Raw genomic sequence first — 21580 nt, 5'->3', positions numbered from 1 at the left:
TTGGTGTTGGATACGTGCGCATTGGTGTTGGATACGTGCGCATTGGTGTTGGATAAGTGCACATTGGTGTTGGATACGTGCGCATTGGTGTTGGATATGTGCGCGTTGGTGTTGGATACGTGCGCATTGGTGTTGGATACGTGCACATTGGTGTTGGATAAGTGCACATTGGTGTTGGATACGTGCACATTGGTGTTGGATACGTGCACATTGGTGTTGGATACGTGCACATTGGTGTTGGATACGTGCACATTGGTGTTGGATACGTGCACATTGGTGTTGGATAAGTGCGCGTTGGTGTTGGATAAGTGCACATTGGTGTTGGATAAGTGCGCGTTGGTGTTGGATATGTGCACGTTGGTGTTGGATATGTGCACGTTGGTGTTGGATATGTGCACGTTGGTGTTGGATATGTGCACATTGGTGTTGGATAAGTGCGCGTTGGTGTTGGATAAGTGCGCGTTGGTGTTGGATAAGTGCGCGTTGGTGTTGGATAAGTGCACATTGGTGATGGATATGTGCACGTTGGTGTTGGATACGTGCACATTGGTGTTGGATAAGTGCGCGTTGGTGTTGGATAAGTGCGCGTTGGTGTTGGATAAGTGCACATTGGTGATGGATATGTGCACGTTGGTGTTGGATATGTGCACGTTGGTGTTGGATAAGTGCGCGTTGGTGTTGGATAAGTGCGCGTTGGTGTTGGATAAGTGCACATTGGTGATGGATATGTGCACGTTGGTGTTGGATACGTGCACATTGGTGTTGGATAAGTGCGCGTTGGTGTTGGATAAGTGCGCGTTGGTGTTGGATAAGTGCACATTGGTGATGGATATGTGCACGTTGGTGTTGGATATGTGCACGTTGGTGTTGGATATGTGCGCGTTGGTGTTGGATATGTGCACGTTGGTGTTGGATACGTGCGCATTGGTGTTGGATACGTGCACCCTGGTGTTGGAAACGTCCGCATTGGTGTTGGATACGTGCGCATTGGTGTTGGATACGTGCGCATTGGTGTTGGATAAGTGCACATTGGTGTTGGATACGTGCGCATTGGTGTTGGATACGTGCGCATTGGTGTTGGATACGTGCGCATTGGTGTTGGATACGTCCGCATTGGTGTTGGATACGTGCACATTGGTGTTGGATACGTGCGCATTGGTGTTGGATAAGTGCACATTGGTGTTGGATACGTGCGCATTGGTGTTGGATACGTGCGCATTGGTGTTGGATACGTGCGCATTGGTGTTGGATACGTGCACATTGGTGTTGGATACGTGCGCATTGGTGTTGGATACGTGCGCATTGGTGTTGGATAAGTGCACATTGGTGTTGGATACGTGCGCATTGGTGTTGGATACGTGCACATTGGTGTTGGATACGTGCACATTGGTGTTGGATACGTGCGCATTGGTGTTGGATACGTGCGCATTGGTGTTGGATAAGTGCACATTGGTGTTGGATACGTGCACATTGGTGTTGGATAAGTGCACATTGGTGTTGGATACGTGCACATTGGTGTTGGATACGTGCGCATTGGTGTTGGATACGTGCGCATTGGTGTTGGATAAGTGCACATTGGTGTTGGATACGTGCGCATTGGTGTTGGATACGTGCACATTGGTGTTGGATACGTGCACATTGGTGTTGGAAACGTCCGCATTGGTGTTGGATACGTGCGCATTGGTGTTGGATACGTGCGCATTGGTGTTGGATAAGTGCACATTGGTGTTGGATACGTGCGCATTGGTGTTGGATAAGTGCACATTGGTGTTGGATACGTGCGCATTGGTGTTGGATACGTGCGCATTGGTGTTGGATACGTGCGCATTGGTGTTGGATACGTCCGCATTGGTGTTGGATACGTGCGCATTGGTGTTGGATACGTGCGCATTGGTGTTGGATAAGTGCACATTGGTGTTGGATACGTGCACATTGGTGTTGGATACGTGCACATTGGTGTTGGATACGTGCACATTGGTGTTGGATACGTGCGCATTGGTGTTGGATACGTGCGCATTGGTGTTGGATACGTGCGCATTGGTGTTGGATAAGTGCACATTGGTGATGGATACGTGCGCATTGGTGTTGGATATGTGCGCGTTGGTGTTGGATACGTGCACATTGGTGTTGGATATGTGCGCGTTGGTGTTGGATAAGTGCACATTGGTGTTGGATAAGTGCACATTGGTGATGGATACGTGCGCATTGGTGTTGGATACGTGCGCATTGGTGTTGGATATGTGCGCGTTGGTGTTGGATACGTGCACATTGGTGTTGGATATGTGCGCGTTGGTGTTGGATATGTGCGCGTTGGTGTTGGATAAGTGCACATTGGTGATGGATACGTGCGCATTGGTGTTGGATACGTGCGCATTGGTGTTGGATATGTGCGCGTTGGTGTTGGATACGTGCACATTGGTGTTGGATATGTGCGCGTTGGTGTTGGATAAGTGCACATTGGTGATGGATACGTGCACATTGGTGATGGATACGTGCACATTGGTGTTGGATACGTGCACATTGGTGTTGGATACGTGCGCATTGGTGTTGGATAAGTGCACATTGGTGATGGATACGTGCGCATTGGTGTTGGATATGTGCGCGTTGGTGTTGGATATGTGCGCGTTGGTGTTGGATAAGTGCACGTTGGTGTTGGATACGTGCGCATTGGTGTTGGATACGTGCACATTGGTGTTGGATAAGTGCACATTGGTGTTGGATACGTGCGCATTGGTGTTGGATAAGTGCACATTGGTGTTGGATACGTGCGCATTGGTGTTGGATACGTGCACATTGGTGTTGGATAAGTGCACATTGGTGTTGGATACGTGCGCATTGGTGTTGGATACGTGCGCATTGGTGTTGGATACGTGCGCATTGGTGTTGGATACGTGCGCATTGGTGTTGGATACGTGCGCATTGGTGTTGGATACGTGCGCATTGGTGTTGGATACGTCCGCATTGGTGTTGGATACGTGCGCATTGGTGTTGGATACGTGCGCATTGGTGTTGGATAAGTGCACATTGGTGTTGGATACGTGCGCATTGGTGTTGGATACGTGCGCATTGGTGTTGGATACGTCCGCATTGGTGTTGGATACGTGCGCATTGGTGTTGGATACGTGCACATTGGTGTTGGATAAGTGCACATTGGTGATGGATACGTGCGCATTGGTGTTGGATACGTGCGCATTGGTGTTGGATACGTGCGCATTGGTGTTGGATAAGTGCACATTGGTGTTGGATACGTGCACATTGGTGTTGGATACGTGCGCATTGGTGTTGGATATGTGCGCGTTGGTGTTGGATATGTGCGCGTTGGTGTTGGATAAGTGCACATTGGTGTTGGATACGTGCGCATTGGTGTTGGATACGTGCACATTGGTGTTGGATAAGTGCACATTGGTGTTGGATACGTGCGCATTGGTGTTGGATAAGTGCACATTGGTGTTGGATACGTGCGCATTGGTGTTGGATACGTGCACATTGGTGTTGGATAAGTGCACATTGGTGTTGGATACGTGCGCATTGGTGTTGGATACGTGCGCATTGGTGTTGGATACGTGCGCATTGGTGTTGGATACGTGCGCATTGGTGTTGGATACGTGCGCATTGGTGTTGGATACGTGCGCATTGGTGTTGGATACGTCCGCATTGGTGTTGGATACGTGCGCATTGGTGTTGGATACGTGCGCATTGGTGTTGGATAAGTGCACATTGGTGTTGGATACGTGCGCATTGGTGTTGGATACGTGCGCATTGGTGTTGGATAAGTGCACATTGGTGTTGGATACGTGCGCATTGGTGTTGGATAAGTGCACATTGGTGTTGGATACGTGCGCATTGGTGTTGGATAAGTGCACATTGGTGTTGGATACGTGCGCATTGGTGTTGGATACGTGCGCATTGGTGTTGGATAAGTGCACATTGGTGTTGGATACGTGCGCATTGGTGTTGGATAAGTGCACATTGGTGTTGGATACGTGCGCATTGGTGTTGGATACGTGCGCATTGGTGTTGGATACGTGCACATTGGTGTTGGATACGTGCACATTGGTGTTGGATACGTGCGCATTGGTGTTGGATACGTGCGCATTGGTGTTGGATATGTGCACGTTGGTGTTGGATATGTGCACGTTGGTGTTGGATACGTGCACGTTGGTGTTGGATACGTGCACATTGGTGTTGGATAAGTGCGCGTTGGTGTTGGATAAGTGCGCGTTGGTGTTGGATAAGTGCACATTGGTGATGGATATGTGCACGTTGGTGTTGGATATGTGCGCGTTGGTGTTGGATATGTGCGCGTTGGTGTTGGATATGTGCACGTTGGTGTTGGATACGTGCGCATTGGTGTTGGATACGTGCACCCTGGTGTTGGAAACGTCCGCATTGGTGTTGGATAAGTGCACATTGGTGTTGGATACGTGCGCGTTGGTGTTGGATAAGTGCACATTGGTGATGGATACGTGCGCATTGGTGTTGGATACGTGCACATTGGTGTTGGATAAGTGCACATTGGTGTTGGATACGTGCGCATTGGTGTTGGATACGTGCGCATTGGTGTTGGATACGTGCGCATTGGTGTTGGATAAGTGCACATTGGTGTTGGATACGTGCGCATTGGTGTTGGATACGTGCGCATTGGTGTTGGATAAGTGCACATTGGTGTTGGATACGTGCGCATTGGTGTTGGATACGTGCACATTGGTGTTGGATACGTGCGCATTGGTGTTGGATAAGTGCACATTGGTGTTGGATACGTGCGCATTGGTGTTGGATACGTGCGCATTGGTGTTGGATACGTGCGCATTGGTGTTGGATAAGTGCACATTGGTGTTGGATACGTGCGCATTGGTGTTGGATACGTGCGCATTGGTGTTGGATAAGTGCACATTGGTGTTGGATACGTGCGCATTGGTGTTGGATACGTGCACATTGGTGTTGGATAAGTGCACATTGGTGTTGGATACGTGCGCATTGGTGTTGGATAAGTGCACATTGGTGTTGGATACGTGCGCATTGGTGTTGGATAAGTGCACATTGGTGTTGGATAAGTGCACATTGGTGTTGGATACGTGCACATTGGTGTTGGATAAGTGCACATTGGTGTTGGATACGTGCGCATTGGTGTTGGATAAGTGCACATTGGTGTTGGATACGTGCGCATTGGTGTTGGATACGTGCGCATTGGTGTTGGATACGTGCGCATTGGTGTTGGATACGTCCGCATTGGTGTTGGATACGTGCGCATTGGTGTTGGATATGTGCGCGTTGGTGTTGGATATGTGCGCGTTGGTGTTGGATAAGTGCACATTGGTGATGGATACGTGCACATTGGTGATGGATACGTGCACATTGGTGTTGGATACGTGCACATTGGTGTTGGATACGTGCGCATTGGTGTTGGATACGTGCGCATTGGTGTTGGATAAGTGCACATTGGTGTTGGATACGTGCGCATTGGTGTTGGATATGTGCGCCCTGGTGTTGGAAACGTCCGCATTGGTGTTGGATACGTGCGCATTGGTGTTGGATACGTGCGCATTGGTGTTGGATAAGTGCACATTGGTGTTGGATACGTGCGCATTGGTGTTGGATAAGTGCACATTGGTGTTGGATACGTGCGCATTGGTGTTGGATACGTGCGCATTGGTGTTGGATACGTGCACATTGGTGTTGGATACGTGCGCATTGGTGTTGGATACGTGCGCATTGGTGTTGGATAAGTGCACATTGGTGTTGGATACGTGCGCATTGGTGTTGGATATGTGCGCGTTGGTGTTGGATACGTGCGCATTGGTGTTGGATACGTGCACATTGGTGTTGGATAAGTGCACATTGGTGTTGGATACGTGCACATTGGTGTTGGATACGTGCACATTGGTGTTGGATACGTGCACATTGGTGTTGGATACGTGCACATTGGTGTTGGATACGTGCACATTGGTGTTGGATAAGTGCGCGTTGGTGTTGGATAAGTGCACATTGGTGTTGGATAAGTGCGCGTTGGTGTTGGATATGTGCACGTTGGTGTTGGATATGTGCACGTTGGTGTTGGATATGTGCACGTTGGTGTTGGATATGTGCACGTTGGTGTTGGATACGTGCACATTGGTGTTGGATAAGTGCGCGTTGGTGTTGGATAAGTGCGCGTTGGTGTTGGATAAGTGCACATTGGTGATGGATATGTGCACGTTGGTGTTGGATATGTGCACGTTGGTGTTGGATAAGTGCGCGTTGGTGTTGGATAAGTGCGCGTTGGTGTTGGATAAGTGCACATTGGTGATGGATATGTGCACGTTGGTGTTGGATACGTGCACATTGGTGTTGGATAAGTGCGCGTTGGTGTTGGATAAGTGCGCGTTGGTGTTGGATAAGTGCACATTGGTGATGGATATGTGCACGTTGGTGTTGGATATGTGCACGTTGGTGTTGGATATGTGCGCGTTGGTGTTGGATATGTGCACGTTGGTGTTGGATACGTGCGCATTGGTGTTGGATACGTGCGCGTTGGTGTTGGATATGTGCACCCTGGTGTTGGAAACGTCCGCATTGGTGTTGGATACGTGCGCATTGGTGTTGGATACGTGCGCATTGGTGTTGGATAAGTGCACATTGGTGTTGGATACGTGCGCATTGGTGTTGGATAAGTGCACATTGGTGTTGGATACGTGCACATTGGTGTTGGATAAGTGCACATTGGTGTTGGATACGTGCACATTGGTGTTGGATACGTGCGCATTGGTGTTGGATACGTGCGCATTGGTGTTGGATAAGTGCACATTGGTGTTGGATACGTGCGCATTGGTGTTGGATAAGTGCACATTGGTGTTGGATACGTGCGCATTGGTGTTGGATAAGTGCACATTGGTGTTGGATACGTGCGCATTGGTGTTGGATACGTGCGCATTGGTGTTGGATATGTGCACCCTGGTGTTGGAAACGTCCGCATTGGTGTTGGATACGTGCGCATTGGTGTTGGATACGTGCGCATTGGTGTTGGATAAGTGCACATTGGTGTTGGATACGTGCGCATTGGTGTTGGATACGTGCGCATTGGTGTTGGATACGTGCGCATTGGTGTTGGATACGTCCGCATTGGTGTTGGATACGTGCACATTGGTGTTGGATACGTGCGCATTGGTGTTGGATAAGTGCACATTGGTGTTGGATACGTGCGCATTGGTGTTGGATACGTGCACATTGGTGTTGGATACGTGCGCATTGGTGTTGGATAAGTGCACATTGGTGTTGGATACGTGCGCATTGGTGTTGGATAAGTGCACATTGGTGTTGGATACGTGCGCATTGGTGTTGGATACGTGCGCATTGGTGTTGGATACGTGCACATTGGTGTTGGATACGTGCACATTGGTGTTGGAAACGTCCGCATTGGTGTTGGATACGTGCGCATTGGTGTTGGATACGTGCGCATTGGTGTTGGATAAGTGCACATTGGTGTTGGATACGTGCGCATTGGTGTTGGATAAGTGCACATTGGTGTTGGATACGTGCGCATTGGTGTTGGATAAGTGCACATTGGTGTTGGATACGTGCGCATTGGTGTTGGATACGTGCGCATTGGTGTTGGATACGTGCACATTGGTGTTGGATACGTGCACATTGGTGTTGGATACGTGCGCATTGGTGTTGGATACGTGCGCATTGGTGTTGGATACGTGCGCATTGGTGTTGGATAAGTGCACATTGGTGATGGATACGTGCGCATTGGTGTTGGATATGTGCGCGTTGGTGTTGGATATGTGCGCGTTGGTGTTGGATAAGTGCACATTGGTGATGGATACGTGCGCATTGGTGTTGGATACGTGCGCATTGGTGTTGGATATGTGCGCGTTGGTGTTGGATACGTGCACATTGGTGTTGGATATGTGCGCGTTGGTGTTGGATAAGTGCACATTGGTGATGGATACGTGCACATTGGTGATGGATACGTGCACATTGGTGTTGGATACGTGCACATTGGTGTTGGATACGTGCGCATTGGTGTTGGATAAGTGCACATTGGTGATGGATACGTGCGCATTGGTGTTGGATATGTGCGCGTTGGTGTTGGATATGTGCGCGTTGGTGTTGGATAAGTGCACATTGGTGTTGGATACGTGCGCATTGGTGTTGGATACGTGCACATTGGTGTTGGATAAGTGCACATTGGTGTTGGATACGTGCGCATTGGTGTTGGATAAGTGCACATTGGTGTTGGATACGTGCGCATTGGTGTTGGATACGTGCACATTGGTGTTGGATAAGTGCACATTGGTGTTGGATACGTGCGCATTGGTGTTGGATACGTGCGCATTGGTGTTGGATAAGTGCACATTGGTGTTGGATACGTGCGCATTGGTGTTGGATAAGTGCACATTGGTGTTGGATACGTGCGCATTGGTGTTGGATACGTGCGCATTGGTGTTGGATATGTGCACGTTGGTGTTGGATATGTGCACATTGGTGTTGGATACGTGCGCATTGGTGTTGGATAAGTGCACATTGGTGATGGATACGTGCGCATTGGTGTTGGATACGTGCGCATTGGTGTTGGATACGTGCGCATTGGTGTTGGATACGTGCACATTGGTGTTGGATACGTGCGCATTGGTGTTGGATACGTGCACATTGGTGTTGGATACGTGCACATTGGTGTTGGATACGTGCGCATTGGTGTTGGATACGTGCGCATTGGTGTTGGATATGTGCACGTTGGTGTTGGATATGTGCACGTTGGTGTTGGATATGTGCACGTTGGTGTTGGATACGTGCACATTGGTGTTGGATAAGTGCGCGTTGGTGTTGGATAAGTGCGCATTGGTGTTGGATACGTGCGCGTTGGTGTTGGATATGTGCGCGTTGGTGTTGGATAAGTGCACATTGGTGTTGGATAAGTGCGCGTTGGTGTTGGATAAGTGCGCATTGGTGTTGGATACGTGCGCGTTGGTGTTGGATATGTGCGCGTTGGTGTTGGATAAGTGCACATTGGTGTTGGATAAGTGCGCGTTGGTGTTGGATAAGTGCGCATTGGTGTTGGATACGTGCGCGTTGGTGTTGGATATGTGCGCGTTGGTGTTGGATACGTGCACATTGGTGTTGGATACGTGCGCGTTGGTGTTGGATATGTGCGCGTTGGTGTTGGATAAGTGCACATTGGTGATGGATACGTGCGCATTGGTGTTGGATATGTGCGCGTTGGTGTTGGATACGTGCACATTGGTGTTGGATATGTGCGCGTTGGTGTTGGATAAGTGCACATTGGTGATGGATACGTGCACATTGGTGATGGATACGTGCACATTGGTGTTGGATACGTGCACATTGGTGTTGGATACGTGCGCATTGGTGTTGGATAAGTGCACATTGGTGATGGATACGTGCGCATTGGTGTTGGATATGTGCGCGTTGGTGTTGGATATGTGCGCGTTGGTGTTGGATAAGTGCACATTGGTGTTGGATACGTGCGCATTGGTGTTGGATACGTGCACATTGGTGTTGGATAAGTGCACATTGGTGTTGGATACGTGCGCATTGGTGTTGGATAAGTGCACATTGGTGTTGGATACGTGCGCATTGGTGTTGGATACGTGCACATTGGTGTTGGATAAGTGCACATTGGTGTTGGATACGTGCGCATTGGTGTTGGATAAGTGCACATTGGTGTTGGATACGTGCGCATTGGTGTTGGATAAGTGCACATTGGTGTTGGATACGTGCGCATTGGTGTTGGATAAGTGCACATTGGTGTTGGATACGTGCGCATTGGTGTTGGATAAGTGCACATTGGTGTTGGATACGTGCGCATTGGTGTTGGATACGTGCGCATTGGTGTTGGATATGTGCACGTTGGTGTTGGATATGTGCACATTGGTGTTGGATATGTGCACATTGGTGATGGATACGTGCGCATTGGTGTTGGATAAGTGCACATTGGTGTTGGATACGTGCGCATTGGTGTTGGATACGTGCGCATTGGTGTTGGATAAGTGCACATTGGTGTTGGATACGTGCGCATTGGTGTTGGATAAGTGCACATTGGTGTTGGATAAGTGCACATTGGTGTTGGATACGTGCGCATTGGTGTTGGATAAGTGCACATTGGTGTTGGATACGTGCACATTGGTGTTGGATAAGTGCACATTGGTGTTGGATAAGTGCACGTTGGTGTTGGATACGTCCGCATTGGTGTTGGATACGTGCACATTGGTGTTGGATACGTGCGCATTGGTGTTGGATACGTGCACATTGGTGTTGGATAAGTGCACATTGGTGTTGGATACGTGCGCATTGGTGTTGGATATGTGCGCGTTGGTGTTGGATACGTCCGCATTGGTGTTGGATATGTGCGCATTGGTGTTGGATACGTGCACATTGGTGTTGGATAAGTGCACATTGGTGTTGGATACGTGCACATTGGTGTTGGATAAGTGCACATTGGTGTTGGATAAGTGCACATTGGTGTTGGATATGTGCACATTGGTGTTGGATACGTGCGCATTGGTGTTGGATAAGTGCACATTGGTGTTGGATACGTGCGCATTGGTGTTGGATAAGTGCACATTGGTGTTGGATACGTGCGCATTGGTGTTGGATACGTCCGCATTGGTGTTGGATACGTGCACATTGGTGTTGGATACGTGCGCATTGGTGTTGGATACGTGCGCATTGGTGTTGGATAAGTGCACATTGGTGATGGATACGTGCGCATTGGTGTTGGATATGTGCGCGTTGGTGTTGGATAAGTACACATTGGTGATGGATACGTGCACATTGGTGATGGATACGTGCACATTGGTGTTGGATACGTGCACATTGGTGTTGGATAAGTGCACATTGGTGTTGGATAAGTGCACATTGGTGATGGATACGTGCACATTGGTGTTGGATACGTGCACATTGGTGTTGGATACGTGCACATTGGTGTTGGATACGTGCGCATTGGTGTTGGATACGTGCACATTGGTGTTGGATAAGTGCACATTGGTGTTGGATACGTGCGCATTGGTGTTGGATATGTGCGCGTTGGTGTTGGATACGTCCGCATTGGTGTTGGATATGTGCACATTGGTGTTGGATACGTGCACATTGGTGTTGGATAAGTGCACATTGGTGTTGGATACGTGCACATTGGTGTTGGATATGTGCGCGTTGGTGTTGGATACGTCCGCATTGGTGTTGGATAAGTGCGCATTGGTGTTGGATACGTGCACATTGGTGTTGGATAAGTGCACATTGGTGTTGGATACGTGCGCATTGGTGTTGGATATGTGCGCGTTGGTGTTGGATACGTCCGCATTGGTGTTGGATAAGTGCGCATTGGTGTTGGATACGTGCACATTGGTGTTGGATAAGTGCACATTGGTGTTGGATACGTGCGCATTGGTGATGGATACGTGCACATTGGTGATGGATACGTGCACATTGGTGTTGGATACGTGCACATTGGTGTTGGATACGTGCACATTGGTGTTGGATACGTGCGCATTGGTGTTGGATACGTGCGCATTGGTGATGGATAAGTGCACATTGGTGTTGGATACGTGCACATTGGTGTTGGATAAGTGCACATTGGTGTTGGATACGTGCGCATTGGTGTTGGATATGTGCGCGTTGGTGTTGGATACGTCCGCATTGGTGTTGGATATGTGCGCATTGGTGTTGGATACGTGCACATTGGTGTTGGATAAGTGCACATTGGTGTTGGATACGTGCACATTGGTGTTGGATAAGTGCACATTGGTGTTGGATATGTGCGCATTGGTGTTGGATAAGTGCACATTGGTGTTGGATAAGTGCACATTGGTGTTGGATACGTGCACATTGGTGTTGGATAAGTGCACATTGGTGTTGGATATGTGCGCATTGGTGTTGGATACGTGCACATTGGTGTTGGATACGTGCGCACTGGTGTTGGATACGTGCACATTGGTGTTGGATAAGTGCACATTGGTGTTGGATACGTGCGCATTGGTGTTGGATACGTGCACATTGGTGTTGGATAAGTGCACATTGGTGTTGGATAAGTGCACATTGGTGATGGATACGTGCACATTGGTGTTGGATACGTGCACATTGGTGTTGGATACGTGCACATTGGTGTTGGATACGTGCGCATTGGTGTTGGATACGTGCACATTGGTGTTGGATAAGTGCACATTGGTGTTGGATACGTGCGCATTGGTGTTGGATATGTGCGCGTTGGTGTTGGATACGTCCGCATTGGTGTTGGATATGTGCACATTGGTGTTGGATACGTGCACATTGGTGTTGGATAAGTGCACATTGGTGTTGGATACGTGCGCATTGGTGTTGGATATGTGCGCGTTGGTGTTGGATACGTCCGCATTGGTGTTGGATAAGTGCGCATTGGTGTTGGATACGTGCACATTGGTGTTGGATAAGTGCACATTGGTGTTGGATACGTGCGCATTGGTGATGGATACGTGCACATTGGTGATGGATACGTGCACATTGGTGTTGGATACGTGCACATTGGTGTTGGATACGTGCACATTGGTGTTGGATACGTGCGCATTGGTGTTGGATACGTGCGCATTGGTGTTGGATAAGTGCACATTGGTGTTGGATACGTGCGCATTGGTGTTGGATATGTGCGCGTTGGTGTTGGATACGTCCGCATTGGTGTTGGATATGTGCGCATTGGTGTTGGATACGTGCACATTGGTGTTGGATAAGTGCACATTGGTGTTGGATACGTGCGCATTGGTGTTGGATATGTGCGCGTTGGTGTTGGATACGTCCGCATTGGTGTTGGATATGTGCGCATTGGTGTTGGATACGTGCACATTGGTGTTGGATAAGTGCACATTGGTGTTGGATACGTGCACATTGGTGTTGGATATGTGCGCATTGGTGTTGGATAAGTGCACATTGGTGTTGGATAAGTGCACATTGGTGTTGGATACGTGCACATTGGTGTTGGATAAGTGCACATTGGTGTTGGATATGTGCGCATTGGTGTTGGATACGTGCACATTGGTGTTGGATACGTGCACATTGGTGTTGGATACGTGCGCATTGGTGTTGGATATGTGCGCGTTGGTGTTGGATACGTCCGCATTGGTGTTGGATACGTGCACATTGGTGTTGGATACGTGCGCATTGGTGTTGGATAAGTGCACATTGGTGTTGGATATGTGCGCATTGGTGTTGGATACGTGCACATTGGTGTTGGATAAGTGCACATTGGTGTTGGATACGTGCACATTGGTGTTGGATAAGTGCACATTGGTGTTGGATACGTGCACATTGGTGTTGGATAAGTGCACATTGGTGTTGGATACGTGCGCATTGGTGCTGGATATGTGCACATTGGTGTTGGATACGTGCACATTGGTGTTGGATAAGTGCGCATTGGTGTTGGATAAGTGCACATTGGTGTTGGATACGTGCGCATTGGTGTTGGATACGTGCGCGTTGGTGTTGGATAAGTGCACATTGGTGTTGGATACGTGCGCGTTGGTGTTGGATAAGTGCACATTGGTGATGGATACGTGCACATTGGTGTTGGATACGTGCGCGTTGGTGTTGGATAAGTGCACATTGGTGTTGGATATGTGCACATTGGTGTTGGATACGTGCGCGTTGGTGTTGGATAAGTGCACATTGGTGATGGATACGTGCGCGTTGGTGTTGGATATGTGCGCATTGGTGTTGGATATGTGCGCATTGGTGTTGGATACGTGCACACTGGCATTTGATATGTGCGCATTGGAATTGAATATGTGCACATGGGCGTTGGAAACGTGCACACTGTCATTGGAAACGTGCACACTGTCATTGGAAACGTGCACACTGTCATTGGAAACGTGCACATTGGTGTTGGATACGTGCACATTGGTGTTGGATACGTGCACATGGGCGTTGGAAATGTGCACACTGGCGTTGGAAATGTGCACACTGGCGTTGGATACGTGCACATTGGTGTTTGATACGTGCGCATTAGTGTTGGATACGTGCGCATTAGTGTTGGATACGTACACATTGGTGTTTGATACGTGCACATTAGTGTTGGATACGTACACATTGGTGTTTGATACGTGCACATTAGTGTTGGATACGTACACATTGGTGTTTGATACGTGCACATTAGTGTTGGATACGTACACATTAGTGTTGGATACGTACACATTGGTGTTTGATACGTGCACATTAGTGTTGGATACGTACACATTGGTGTTTGATACGTGCGCATTAGTGTTGGATACGTACACATTGGTGTTTGATACGTGCACATTAGTGTTGGATACGTACACATTGGTGTTTGATACGTGCGCATTGGTGTTGGATACGTACACATTGGTGTTGGATACGTGCGCATTAGTGTTGGATACGTGCACATTGGTGTTTGATACGTGCGCATTAGTGTTGGATACGTACACATTGGTGTTTGATACGTGCACATTAGTGTTGGATACGTACACATTGGTGTTTGATACGTGCACATTAGTGTTGGATACGTACACATTAGTGTTGGATACGTACACATTGGTGTTTGATACGTGCACATTAGTGTTGGATACGTACACATTGGTGTTTGATACGTGCGCATTAGTGTTGGATACGTACACATTGGTGTTTGATACGTGCACATTAGTGTTGGATACGTACACATTGGTGTTTGATACGTGCGCATTGGTGTTGGATACGTACGCATTGGTGTTGGATACGTGCACACTGGTGTTTGATACGTGCGCATTGGTGTTTGATATGTGCATTTCCCAACAACAAGTGACTGAGCACCTCAATGAGTGATATTTCTATTTAACTGTATTAAAACTAGAAAGAAATAACGTTTATATTTCAGGCGATGATTAGTGAGCCTCATAAATAAGTGGAGAGAGTCTGGATACAATGCATACATTTACACGGCGTGGGAATTGATTCCAGACATTAATAAATGTGAGAAGAAAGCTTATTTGGTTAGTTCTGTAATGTGTCCCTACAGAATAAGAAGCAGACCCATACATCACGCTGACAGAGAGGAACCGACAACTGCACAGAACATCCTGCCAGCCGCACACAACAGGGGAACGGACGGGAATTATTTAAGGCGCAATAAAGCAGCAGAGATTGTGCAGCTGTCAATAACAGGACATATAACTCTTCTACCTCCTGAGCTCCCAATATCAGATCGGTAACAGGCCGGAGGGACCTGCGCTACATAGCATAAGCAGAGAGAAGCAGGACACGTGTCTGTTAGCATTCAGTGTGTGAAGGTGTACAGTATACATGTCTGATCTGTGGGAAAATAATTACTCTGACCTCTCACTGCAACACAGGGATTTCACGGGAAACACAGGATCCACATGTCCCAATGTGTTATATACATATTGTTTTATACATTTTATATCTTAGAAACAGAATAGGGAGTGTACGGAATAAGCAAAGAGTGGGGGTGTAAGGGAGGTGTCAGGGTGTAAGTGGTAACGTGGATGTGTGGGGGTAATTGGGTAAAGGGGGTGTGCAGGATACAACTGGGGCAAGCGGGTGTGCAGGGTGGGTAAAACAATGATATACATTATACAAAACTTATTATGGATTTGTATTTTACAATGACACAGAAGCCAGTTGTGTGTCTGAGATATAAAACAGAAGAGACAGGAATAGTGGTGGAGAAAGTAATTACCACTGATTCTAGGTAACACAGATGAGGTACAGGTAGACAGGGGGAACACTTGCACCCCATACCAGCTCACACGGGGAGTAGCTTATCACATGACCCTGCACCACAGCCAGCAGCTGACGTGCCACCACCACAGGGACATCTGCCTATGAGAACACTGAGGGTTTGTGTGCCAAGCGTGCCCCGTACAGCTCCTACGCAGCATGCGTAATGCAATATTCACAACAATCGTCAGATCAGTAATACCCCATCAGGCTTTTCTTCTACTTTCTAAGCGGTCAGCAACTTATCTCCTTTTTAAAATCTCTCTGGATGGACAGGACAGCTGTGACAGACAGGACAAACCATGCCGCAGTATATGTATGTTGTATGACCTACCTTCGCACTCTCCGCCATTGGTGGGGTTGCCGTGGTAACCCGGCATACAGGCCTCGCACTGTTTTCCTGTAGTCAGGTTTTTACACTGCTCACATACGTTGGTGTTGATGCAGGTGCTGTGCCCGTTACACTGGCACGCTGTAAGACATAGAGCAGAATCGCATATTATTTTGGCCTCCAAAATGTGACCGTCACTGACTACCCAAACACAGACATATCGGTACTGAAGACAGAAGCTCGATGTCAGGGTGATGACTAGGTGCATGTGTTCTGCACAGATCCTAGAGCAGGGGTGGCCAACCAGTCAGAGACAAAGAGCCCCAAAAAATGTGTTAGGTGCGTCAAAGAGCCGACTTCGAGCCGAAAGCGCACATGCAAAAATGGGGTGTGGCCTTGTGCCTTCTAGGCCACGCCCCTGGTATAAAATACATTGAAAAAGCCAGATACAACATAAAATACATTGAACAAAAGCCACTTCCACATAAAATAATTGTAAAAGCCAGATCCACATAATATATATATAAAAGATCCAGATTCACATAATACACTTCAGCTCCCCCATGTGTCACTCCAACCAGCCCCCTCTTGTCACTCCAACCAGCACCCTCTTGTCACTTCAGCCAGCACCCTGCTGTCACTTCAGCCAGCACCCTCATGTGTCACTTCAGCTTCCCCCAATTCATGCCACTGCAGCAACCCCTTATGTGTCCTCTGTTGGCTGGTGGGTGTCTCATCTCTAGTATTTGGCTCCCTCAGTTCTAAGTCCCCGTAGTGCTGCTACGTGTTTTTCTGGAGAGCAGTGGTTACCGGATCTGTTGTGGTCATGTGACTTTGTGTGTTAGGAGCCACATTTGAAGAAAGAAAGAGCCACATGTGGCTCAAGAGCCACAGGTTGGCCACCGCTGTCCTAGAGCATCCTAGGGCACACCATCCTCAGTTCACCGAGATCCTCAGCAGTCGTGCAAACATTCCTGACCCCTGCACAGGCTGTACGCTTGTCTCGTGCCCTCCGACAAACCACAAGACACATTAGAAGTGCAACACTTACAGCGCTAGCCTCTTAGGATGACTTGAGTAATATTTTATTGCGGTCACGGTGATGGCCTGTATTCTAAATATAAGCTTGAATCCGCATATGCCAAGTCTATGGATCTGATGTTACTAAGAGCAACTGCAAATAATAAGGATCTTATGTTGGCGGTTTGTGACATTCTCCGGTGATGCGCCGGGTTGGGATGATCTGTGCAATAACCAGAACACGTGTCTTAGCTGTCACCTACTATGGCGAGAGGTCTGTAGGACTGCAAGGGAATGACGATGGGTTTAGATACTTCAAAGAAAAAATTTACTAAAACGTTTAACGATACAGGTTGAGTATCCCTTATCCAAAACGCTTGGGACCAGAGGTATTTTGGATATGGGATTTTTCCGTATTTTGGAATAATTGCATACCATAATGAGATATCATGGCGATGGGACCTAAGTCTAAGCACAGAATTCATTTATGTTTCATATACACCTTATACACACAGCCTGAAGGTCATTTAATACAATATGTTTAATAACTTTGTGTACATTGAAGCCATCAGAAAACAAAGGTTTCACTATCTCACTCTCCAAAAATTCCGTATTTCGGAATATTTGGATATGGGATACTCAACCTGTATATGTTTTTTCTGGATGTCTTACAACATCAACACACGGTCTCCTCCATGGTAATAATGCACATTATTAAGTTGCAGAAGTGGGACTATGGGGGTCATTCCGACCCGATCGCTCGTTGCAGTTTCTCGCAGTGCGGCGATCGGGTCGGAACTGCGCATGCGCCGATGCTGCAGTGCGCCGGCGCATGGCAGCCGTCGTTGCCTAGCGATGGCCTCTGAGACAGAGACGGTCGCTGGGCGGGAAGGGGGTGGACGGCGGTGTTAAGCTGCCGTTTAGGGGGGGGCGCGGTCCGGCCAACGCGCCCCCTTGGCCGGACCATTGGGGGGAGGGGTGGGCCACGGCGGCAGCGTAACGTCACCAGCAAGCTTCTGCGGCCTGGGGAGCGATGAGTAGCTCCCGGCCAGCATGCTAAAGCTGCGCTGGTCGGGAGCTACTCTTGAAGTGCAAAGGCATCGCCGCTGTGCGATGCCTTTGCACTTCTGCGCGGGGGGGGGGGGGGCGGCACTGACATGCGGGGCGGACTAGCCCTGTGCTGGGCGTCCCCCCGCATGTCTGAGTTCATGATCGTAGCTGTGCTAAATTTAACACAGCTACGATCAACTCGGAATGACCCCCTATAACTGGGCAACATAACTTTATCACGTGGAATCGCAGAACGGCAATTCCCTGCTGGTAAACGCGCCACGAGGATCTCATAAACCGTTGATATCAGAAAACAAGTGATATGTTACTCAACATTTCGAGAGACAGTCGTCATTTGAGCGTTTATATCTGATCCGCAGGGAATGGCGGCGTTGCGGAGGTGATACGCACATTATGTATCTGTGTCACAGGGCTCAGCGTAATGACCTGCTCCTTGTGAAACGTGCCAATAATAAGCGAGAAGCTGGCGCGCACGCTGGGTAATTCCGCTCTCACAGCATTACACAGCCCATTCTGCCTCTCTTTATGTCAGTCCATTTACATTCAGAGGGGAAAGAATCGTCTTGCCCATAGGGGAGAGAGGGGGAGGATAGAGAGTTGAACCGTTATTAATTCTCTTTAAGGAGCAACTTGGTAGAAGAGGAAAAAGAGAAACTCTAGGCAGAGAGCAGGAACAGACACAGATAACTGTAATGAGCAGGACGGAGCGCGGCTCTTATAGACATTCCTGCCACTGGCGGCGCAGCGCACAGAGGAAGGTTCTGCCAGCGGGCAATGTTATTGCTCCAGCGCATTTACATCAATGTGACACGTCATGGAGAATGTCCTTTGTTTACAAGAGCCACCCTCCATATGTACAGAGAAATGTACGCCATACACGGGTAACTGGATATAATAACAGCCGTGGTGATAATCCCTCACCTGGGCAGTGTATAAAAGACCACTCGTAGCTCTTCTCCCGGGGGCACAGACCCGTATCCAGCACCATCTCACTCGTGTGCTTCCCCAGCAGCCTCATGGGTCCTCGGGACGACCCTTCCACACAATGCCCCTTACCGGTGTTACTTGGGTCATTGCACCAGCCGCATCCGGGGTGCTCCAGGCACTGGGAACAGGTGCGGAATCCGGAGCAGTTTTGGGCTGAAGGAAAGTAGAAATGTAGAATTAGCAGAAATGCAGGAAAAGTAAACAGCAGCACATAGTACGTCACTTACACCCTGAGCACTTATCTAGCGCTTCCCACATACACAGGTAAAGAGCCGCAAGTACCACAAGTACCTGACTAGAGCCAGCACAAGGTCAAGAACATAAATGATAAGGAGCTACGTACACATCCCACCAACACAGGTCCTAATGCCTGTTCTCCAGCAAAAGATGCGCCCACATACACCCTTCGCTCAATTTACGTTAAATAGCCCGTGTCGGGAGGGCCTGTGTAGCTGGTCCTGTCTCCCTGCTAAGTCACAGAGGTGTCACATTCTTTTGAAGGAACGTGATAGGAATTTCTCAAGAAGGCATCTGGCCAGAGAATCTCTTTTTTTTTTTACTAAGACCATAAACCTGCCCAAGATGGACAAACAGAATGAAACAAGATAAGCGAGGGCCCCTGCTTGTTTGACCGGTAAAACCTTGGGGATGGGCACACAAGGGACCTTCAGATACCTAGGCACAAACAATCAATTCTGGTTTTGAAAGGGTTAAAATTCCACAAGGGTGGGCATCGAAAGAGCAGGATTGAGGGATAAGGTCTGACCAGGATTTGCATTATCTAAGGAAAGTCCTGAGTGACTGGCTATGTATCGACCACTTCTAATGTGACTTCACCACAAGAGTTCTCAATTTACGTGATGTTAGGACTCTGGGTTTGTTTTATCCTTTTTTATTTTCTCAGAAATTGTCTGTAATCTGTGTGTACTTTTAAAATAATCATATACTCTTCATAATCCTTTTTTGTAACTTTTAGTTCTAATTTTCTGTGTTCTTAGACCTACGGCTCTGACAGGCACATGCTACTGATTTTTAAAGTGTATATAAAGGTGAGTGGAACTGAAGGGCTGCTGTGGGAAGCGTTATTTCCCAGAATGCCCTTGGCGGTGGCCCACTGATGTTTTATTGTTAGGATAATTAGCAAAAGCACAAATGCCCGCCCAACTTGGAAAAAGTTCTGAGTGCGGACGCGATCGTGGCAGCCCATTTGGTGTGCAACGGTCTTGGCTATGAAGCCGCACCACCCCTGAAAAATTACACTGCTCGGTAACCCTGACTACTGGCGCTGGCATTTTCACATACTGCCGTGTGCGACTCACTAATCTAGGTCAAAAGGAAAAAGACAGAGGTCCAATATGAAGGATATGCGCCATAACTTGTGACGCATACTGTCATACCAATTCCTTCGCGACAAAAGTGCTAAACTAGTGTGCCTGGTACACTGAAAGCAACTTTCTATGCACTACAATGCGAATAAGATGAATTATTTGGCAAAAAGTCTGAATTGCTACCCGTGGTGGAGCGTCAAAGTCGCGCCAATCGTCTTTCGCCATATGGTGCAGAAAGGTCGCTAGACGAATGAGAACACATTTGCAGAGTGCAAGCCTGCAGTCCCTACGAGGGCTGTCCCTATGGTGATATGAGATGATGGAACCTGTCTACATCAACTATTTATTGCCTTATTTTTGTAAACCGACAGTACGGTAGAAATGAGGCAGAAATGCCAGCCGATGCGAGCGGTCGCAGGACGGGTCCGCTGAGATTCTAGTGAGTGAAGAGAGACAAATTGATAGCGGCTTCTCAACATTTATAAATGTCACACAGGAACACGTACTCTGTCTGCGCCCCCCATCCCCCGCCTACAATTACCATAATATAAACCATTGTTGTGCCCTGTAAATTCACAAACTGTGTTTCGCAGTGATCTGGACGTGAAGCCTCCTGGAGACAGACGGTATCACCAAGCCTTGCCCTGACCCTGCCTGGCCCCTCTCTCCGTACGGACTTCAGGCCAAGGTCAGAGTAACCTCTCTGCTCCGCGAGGACACCTCAGACGGTCCCATCTATGAAGTACATTAGGTGCTTTATAGGCGTAATATTATTGTTATTACTAATGCTGGATTAGGATTTTGCTTCTGCTGGAATATGACAAAGGCACAAGCCACCACAGCAAGGTCTGCCAGGCCCTAATGCCTTTCCTTTTACAGCGCACATAATTACCCTCCATAAAAGCAGTAAATCTCAATGCCGCATGCAATACTGAATTCCTGAGTGCGCAGTCTGGGGTGTCTCCGCCTGATCACTCGCCCCTCTGCTCCATTTCTTGCCTTCTCCATCTTACACTTGCAGTTTTTCTATTGTCTGATAACTTACGGAGATTGCACCTTATCTGTGCAACGGAGCAATGTAGTCTCAGCAAGAGCAAAGGCGTGCCGGCGGCCTGCAGATTCCATTAGCTATACTTCATAAAGATATAAA

General features: G+C 48.3%; 1 protein-coding gene across 1 annotated transcript in view; it reads right to left on the bottom strand.

Annotated features, from left to right (window-relative positions):
- The window catches only part of ATRNL1 (attractin like 1), a 1127078-nt gene that overhangs the window by 693478 nt on the left and 412020 nt on the right, over window positions 1–21580 (bottom strand). Inside the window, exons 18-19 of the mRNA XM_063963337.1 lie at window positions 19037–19255; window positions 16028–16165 (exon numbers count right to left, since the gene is read on the bottom strand). Of these exons, the coding sequence (XP_063819407.1) occupies window positions 16028–16165; window positions 19037–19255 (357 nt within the window). The remainder of the gene's footprint in view (window positions 1–16027; window positions 16166–19036; window positions 19256–21580) is intronic.

The sequence above is a fragment of the Pseudophryne corroboree genome, chromosome 3, assembly GCF_028390025.1.
Source record: "Pseudophryne corroboree isolate aPseCor3 chromosome 3, aPseCor3.hap2, whole genome shotgun sequence".
NCBI classification, from domain to species: Eukaryota; Metazoa; Chordata; class Amphibia; order Anura; family Myobatrachidae; genus Pseudophryne; species Pseudophryne corroboree.
This window is presented reverse-complemented; position numbering and strand designations above follow the sequence as displayed.